This window comes from Pelophylax lessonae (assembly GCF_965119305.1).
Source record: "Pelophylax lessonae genome assembly, chromosome: 4".
In the NCBI taxonomy this organism is placed as follows: domain Eukaryota; kingdom Metazoa; phylum Chordata; class Amphibia; order Anura; family Ranidae; genus Pelophylax; species Pelophylax lessonae.
The window spans coordinates 275661914-275669117 of NC_138771.1; the positions used below are offsets into that span (position 1 = coordinate 275661914).

At 46.7% G+C, this 7204-nt stretch overlaps 1 protein-coding gene across 1 annotated transcript in view; it reads right to left on the reverse strand.

The window, feature by feature from the left end:
• The window catches only part of NUDT4 (nudix hydrolase 4), a 70390-nt gene extending 64298 nt beyond the window's left edge, over window positions 1-6092 (reverse strand). Inside the window, exon 1 of the mRNA XM_082252766.1 lies at window positions 5856-6092. Within this exon, the coding sequence (XP_082108892.1) occupies window positions 5856-5954 (99 nt within the window). The 5' untranslated portion in view covers window positions 5955-6092. The remainder of the gene's footprint in view (window positions 1-5855) is intronic.
• Between the last annotated feature and the right edge of the window lie 1112 nt (window positions 6093-7204).

A 7204-nucleotide genomic window follows, 5' to 3' on the forward strand; every position in this document is an offset into this window, starting at 1 on the left:
CTGGTCCTCCAAGTTTAAAGTGAACTAGAGCCCAGACTCTGCATATTAAAGTTACTGTAAAAGTGTTTCCTCCTCTTTTTAAATAACAGATATGTTATACTTAACTGCTCTCTCTGTGCAGTGGTTTTGCACATAGCGGCCCCGATCCCTCTTCTTGGGTCCCCTGCCAGCGTGCTGGGCTCCTCCAATTCCGTGTGCCACTATAGGAAGCTGCTTCCTATGGTGGCACACCTGCAGGCCCATTAACACGCACTGTGCGGCCTGGGCTCGGCCCTTTGTCACTGGATTTGCTTTTGCGGCAGTAACCAATAGCTCCGGGTGCTTTCACTAGGTCCAGTGAGAGAGCAGTACTGCTGCCATTAGGAACAGCACTGGAGTTAAGGCTCAGATAAGTACTTGAGGGGGAGCTGCACATAAAGGTTTTTTCCCCCTTAATGCCAAGAATGCCTTGGCCTCTACAACCACTTTAAAGTATCTACATTTTCTGAAAAAGCTTTAAAAGCACTTTAACAAAAGTTCTCATTCACCTCTGTAGTATAGGTATTGTGGAGAAATTAAAGTAGGTCTTAACAGTTTTCTACCTTAATGTATTAAGTGTTTGTCACCATGTTCTAGCTCCAAAAGAGGGATGTTTAGAGGGAAGTGCCAGACACACATGCACAGGTAAACTCCAAGGCTGGAAAGCATCCATGCGCATGAGCCTTTACTTTCTATTGCTGCAAAATCTTGGCAGCCTTCCAACCTTTTAATGTAAAACAGGTTCTTGAAAGCTACCAGAAAACAAAAATCTGAGACTCTTGTGATATTGAGGGCAAGTCACCACACAGTACATGAAGCTAGAGAGGTCAAGGATGGCTTGTTTTAAAGCTCGTTAAAGAGGAAGTAAACTTTTTTTCTCTACTTGTACCTATAGATAAGCCTATAAGGCTTACCTGTAGGTACTGTGAATATCTGCTAAACTTGCAGTTTAGGAGATATTTACAGTGAAAGCAGCCAATGACATCAAGGGCACATGTGCTCTGATGGTCCAGCTTATCGTGCCAGACCTTCGGAACCCATGCCGTAAAGGGCGGCCCACGTGTCATCATGGGCTCTGGCCACTAACCGCACTGGAGCCCCCAAACCCAGAAGTAGTGTTTCAGGGAAGAGGTCATCTGCCGCTGAGACCACTTTGTTGTAAGGTATTTTATAATGATCTAGTATGCGATGCATACTACCAAGTCCCTGATATTCTCTGCACTGCAATTAAATGGCCAACACTAAGGTCACGAATAAGGGCTTGGTTCCCACTGCAGCGACCTGAAAGTCGCATGACTCTGCAAGGGAACTTGAGTAATGCTTTGACGAGACTTGAGAACGCCTGTAACGTCAGATCCAAATCACATCAATACAGATAAGGATCAGACTTGGAAGAGACTTTTATTAAAGTCTATGGGCACAAGTCGGATAAAAGTCACCATAAAGAAGCACAGAAACCTTTTCTAAAATTAGAGAGACTTCCGTAGTACTAAGACAACTCATTGACAAACAAGGAATTTCACATGTCACGCAAAATGAGGTCTCAAGTCAGATCTCAAGTCGCAGCAGCGTGAACTGAGCCCAAGAGTACAGGAAACTTTTTTTTTTTTTTAAATAATATTGTGCTGAGACAAAGTACAACAGCTAGAGAACTTTTCAAAGTGTTTTGAAGGCCCCTAACTTAACAGTTTGCATTATCACAAATTTAAACTTTAAATAGCGAGCAATCTGGGAAGAACAGAAGATCAAATATACTATTTTAGCATACTTCTAAAATATTGGCCTTTAAATAAGCCAGGCAATATCCTAATTGTAAAAAAAAAAAAAAAAAAAAAAAAAAAAAAACACACATGATATTAACCACTTAAGCCCCGGAGGATTTGGCTGCTAAACGACCAGGGGGTATTTTGCGATTTGGCACTGCGTGACTTTAACGGACAACTGCGCGGTCGTGCGACGCTGTACCTAAACGAATTTGGTGTCCTTTTTTTCCCACAAACAGAGCTTTCTTTTGGTGGTATTTGATCACCTGTGCGATTTTTTGATCATGCGCTATAAACAAAAAAAAGAGCGTCAATTTTGCAAAAATAGCAATATTTTTCACATTTTTTTATATGAAATTCCCCCCCCAAAAAAATGTAAAAATCAAAATTTTTTAACATTTTCGGCCAATTTGTTTTATGCTACCTATGTTTGGTAAAAAAAAAAAAAAAAAAAATAGCAAAAAGCGTATTTTGATTGGTTTGCGCAAAAGTTATCGCGTTTACTAACAAAGGGAAAGATTTTTGTCATTTTTGTTGTTTTTTTTAACGCGCAATGGCGGCGATCTGCGATTTTTTTTGCGGTACTGCGACATTGGGGCGGACAGATCGGACCCTTGACTGACATTTTTGACACTTTTGGGGTTACCAGTGACATTTCTACAGTAATCAGTGCTATACATATGCACTGTTACTGTAAAAATACACTGGTAGTGAAGGGGTTAACTTTATTTGGGAGGGAGGGGCTGTGTGTGCTTTCTACTGTGATTGGCTGTGGCTTGAGCTGTAAGGACACTGATCAACGGATCTACATAGTAGATCCGTGTGATCAGTGTCTTTACACCGAGGAGAATGACAGGCAGCTTGTTTACACAAGCTGCCTGACTTTCTCCCTCTCCCCCGTCGATCGCAGAGTGGCCGGCGGACATCGAGTCCGCCGGTCACACGCGCGGGGGGGTCCGTGACCACGCGGGGGCGCGCGCTCGCTCCCTAGACCCTCACAAGCAAGCGACGTAGACCTACGTCAGTTTGCCTGTGAGGGGCTGACCGCCGACGTAGATAGTCGTGCGGCGGTCGGCAAGTGGTTAAAAGGGTAACACTTGTTGGTTGGGCGGGGGAGAGAAGCCTAAAAATACAAATTTAAAAAGGAACACTTAATAAGCATATAGCAACAAGTCCTGGGCTATTGCTGGTCAGTTAAGTAGCAAAGGGGGTTGTTATTCAGTTTCAGCTACTTTGCCGTTCAAGAAATTAACAGGTGCACTAGATGGGCAACAATGAGACGACATCCAAAACAGGAATGGTTTTACAGGTGGAGGCCACCGACTTTTTCCCCTACTCATCTTTCTGACTGTTTGTAACTAGTTTTACATTTTGCTAGGGTCAGCGTCATTACTAGTAGCATGAGGCGATACCTGGACCCTATGGAGGTTGCACAGGCAGTCCAACTCCTCCAGGATAGCACATCAGTACCTGCCATTGTCAGAAAGTTTGCTGTGTCTAACAGCACAGTCTCAAGAGCATGGAGGAGATTCCGGGAGACAGGCAGTTACTCTAGGAGAGCTGGACAGGGCCATAGAAGGTCCTTAGCCCATCAGCAGGACTGGAATCTGCTCCTTTTGCATGGAGGAATAGAATGAGCACTGCCAGAACCCTACAAAATCACCTCCAGCAGGCCACTAGTGTGAATGTCTCCGAACAAACAATCAGAAACAGACTTCATGAGGGTGGCCTGAGGACCAAACGTCCTTTAGTGGGCCTTGTGCTCACTACCTGTCACTGTGAAGCTTGACTGGCATTTGCCATTAAACACCAGAATTGGCAGGTCTACCAATGATGCCCTGTGCTTTTCAAAGATAAGAGCAGGTTCACCCTGAGCACATGTGACAGACGTGAAAGGGCCTGGAGAACATTATGCTGCCTGTAACATAGTTGACCGGTTTGGTGGTGGGTCAGTAATGGCCTGGGGAGACATATCCATGGAGGGACACAGACCCTCTATAGGCTAGACAATGGCACCCTGACTGCCATTAGGTATTAGGATGAAATCCTTGGACCCCTTGTCAGACCCTATGCTAGTGCGGTGGACTCTGGGTTCCTCTTGGTGCATGACAATGCCTGGCTTCATGTGGCGACTATATGCAGCCAGTTATTAGTGGATAAAAGGAATTGTTAACATTGAATGGCCCACACGCTCCCCTGAACTAAATCCAATAGAACACCTCTGGGACATTATGTGTTGGTCTGACGCCGCCAGGTTGTACCTCAGTGATGCCCTGGTCCAGATCTGGATGGAAATACCCCAGGACACATCTGTCACCCCAGGACACATCTGTCGTTTTTATTAGGAGCATGCCCCGACATGGGCAGGCATGCATACAAGCACGTGGGGGCCATACAAACTATTGAGTACCATTGCGAGTTACTGCAATGAAATTTCAGCAAAATGGACTCGCCTGCTGCATCATTTATTCACTTTGATTTTCGGGGTGTCCTAATTCAGCCCTCTGTAGGTTGATCGTTTTACTTTCCATTAAACAATGTGGCATCCTTTCATTCCTAACATTACCCAGTGCATATCAGTATAGATATGCAGCATATTTTTCCCCATTGAGATCTTATGTGTTTTCAAAGTGTTCCTTAAATTTTTTTGAGCAATCTATACATACATGCGTGCCTCATATTGTAAAATTGTTTGTTTTCAATCTGCAGCTCGGTAATTTTCTGTAAAATACACTTTACTATGGCAGCCTGGGGGTGTCCTGTATGCAGATGGTGTACAGAACGCCCCCCAGATAGGTCATTTCCTGCTGGCGTGATCGGCTTGCTAATTTTCACTAATTGGCATATTTTGGGCATCCCCTGCAACGAAAGGTTTTTGGGTGCGATACTTCCAAAGCGAAAACATATCTAAAAGAGAAACAGATCCTTCAACATTCCTCATTAGAACTCTGCAAGTGCAGCAACTAGTTGACAACTATAAAATCATTGCTATTAGATTCACTTTCCACACATAGATTCACTTTCCACAACTATAAAATCATTGCTATTAGATTCACTTTCCACACAGACACAGCCTTACTCTTTAAGCTGGCCATACACACCTAGATTTTTTTTGTTCTTTCCATTCAGCCCTTAAGCTAAATCTCCCCTACTATGGTGAGGCCTCAGGTATTTGTCCTTCGACTGGATGCAGTCACTGTATGGGCGCAATTTACCACCAAGGCTTCTTCAAAGCAACAAAACAGATTTTCCTGAGCCGGGTGGTCCTGACAGGGTCACCCAAGGCTTGAATTCCAGCTGATTCAGCAGGAACGAGCCGAAATTTGAGCCGTGGATGGCAGGCTTCAGTAATACCAGTAAGCTGTGCCTTTTATATCCGCCTTCCTATGTTTACTGGTGACATCTCTTTGTGCGTCCTTGTCACAAACTGACATCTCGCTCCTGGTATGAGACCCTGGCACACTAATAACGTGTACCATGAACCTGCACATTGGAAGAAGGGGCATTCTAACTAGCAACCGGAGAGCCTGCTACCGTACACATGTTCCGATGTGAACCACATTACACTGAAAATAGTTCATGAAAACCTGTGTGGAACACCCGAGTCTGGTTGCTACCAGAAGACCGCTCTATTGTAACATCTTTATTGAAAGTTCAAATTAAAGTTCCATCACCGGCTACAGCTGGCTGAGAGGAAAAGGTCCTGCGGTGAAGAAAAAACGGTTTAGATGTGCCGTAACCCATGGCAACCATATACTTCTGCTGGGGATGACTGAACTTGGCATGATCATCGTACTCTGCACAACATGTGTACAAGGCTTACAATCAGCTTATATCACCCAGACAAACTTGTGCCTCTGATCCCTAGACACACACATACAATGAGAATCAGAGAAGCAAGACCTCTACAGACATGAATTCAACAACTTGCCCCGACTGTATGGTCATGTCTGCTCCGGGGTCAGTGATCACAGCTGGCAAGCCCTGGAGACACACACATGTGGCAGTGATCTCGGGGGCCCCCCAGTGGCGGGGTAGCAGTAACACAGCAGGCCTCCCCCCGGTTAGTCTCACCTCATCCTCCCTCTCGTTCTTGAAGCACAGGCAGGCCGCCCGCTTCTTGTAGCCTTCCCTGTCGTAAGTCCTAGTCTGGTTCGGCTTGAACTTCATCATAGAGGCGGCTGCTCCTCCGACCTCCCCGAGTGCTGCTGTTGCTGTCACCGCGACTCTCGCCGCTCGTTTATCCTCGCTATACGTCCGAGAGCGCCCAGGGCGGGAGGAGAGCCGGCCCGGGGTTAGAGAAGCCTGCTGGCGGCAGAGAGCAGTGACGCTACGGGGGAGACGCGACTCTCCATGGACTTGGGCCGTCTCCGGTGTGTGTCCGTTCTTGTGGTGTGGGGCCCCCTCACCGCCGCCTTCTCTCACCCGGCCCCCCGTGACTCCCACCCCCTGCGCGCGCACTGGCCCGTCTTCCCACCAGAGGAGTGCTAAGGTAGCATTCCAGCGCGCGCCGCCCTCCTGTAGCGGTCGAGAATCGCGCATGCGCGCTGGCGAGGGTAGGGGGAGGGCTATAGACTGGCCACGAGCCGCTACTCAATGGACCGTCCGCGTGTACGCGCGCGCGCTCTGCGAGACTGTGCAGGGTGTGGCGCGCGCATTCCACGGTCTGCGGAAGCCACGCCTCCTAGGCTGTGTGCGCGTGTGTCCCTCGTGCTGCGGGAGCGGCAGGAGGAGGATGCTAGGAGCGCCGCCCTCTTTTACAAGTGTTACCCAGGCAACCGTCCAATGAGGAGCGTTCTCTTGTGTGGAGAAATGCCGCAACACACCTTGCCGCCTGTCCCTATAAGCGGCGCGCGCTGCTCTTTAAGAGAGTACACTGGGCTCATGCAGAGTAATGTTATAGTATCGGGCGGAGATGAAAAGAGAAGCCGCCTTTATGAGCTCGGATATATGAAAATAATGGCTTTGTTCCTCTAGTTAGAGGATCTTAGAGCACTTCACAGGCCAGGAAACTAACAAAACAATGGCTCCTTCCACTAAACAAAGGCTACGCGTTCACACATGTGGCTGACAGGAAAGTGAGGAGGACTAGGTTTTCTCCTCAGTGCCTGTGGTAAACCTGTACACCCTCATGGTTGTGACAGGCGTAGAAATGTCCAGTTCATGAACAAATCCTTCTTTTCAATCGATTCTTTTCAGTGAACTGGATGACTCTCTATTCATCTGACTGAACGGATTCATTTGAAACGGTTCACTATAGACTCAATAGGACACAGGTCTGCTAATATCATATAAACAGAAAGAACCGCGCTAAAAGTGACAATAAAAATGCAAAATAGGAGAATAAAAGTAACAATAATTCTGTGTGATATAATCACAGTCCAAAAATATAATAATCAAAGCTGTGCTATTCAATGCCCAAT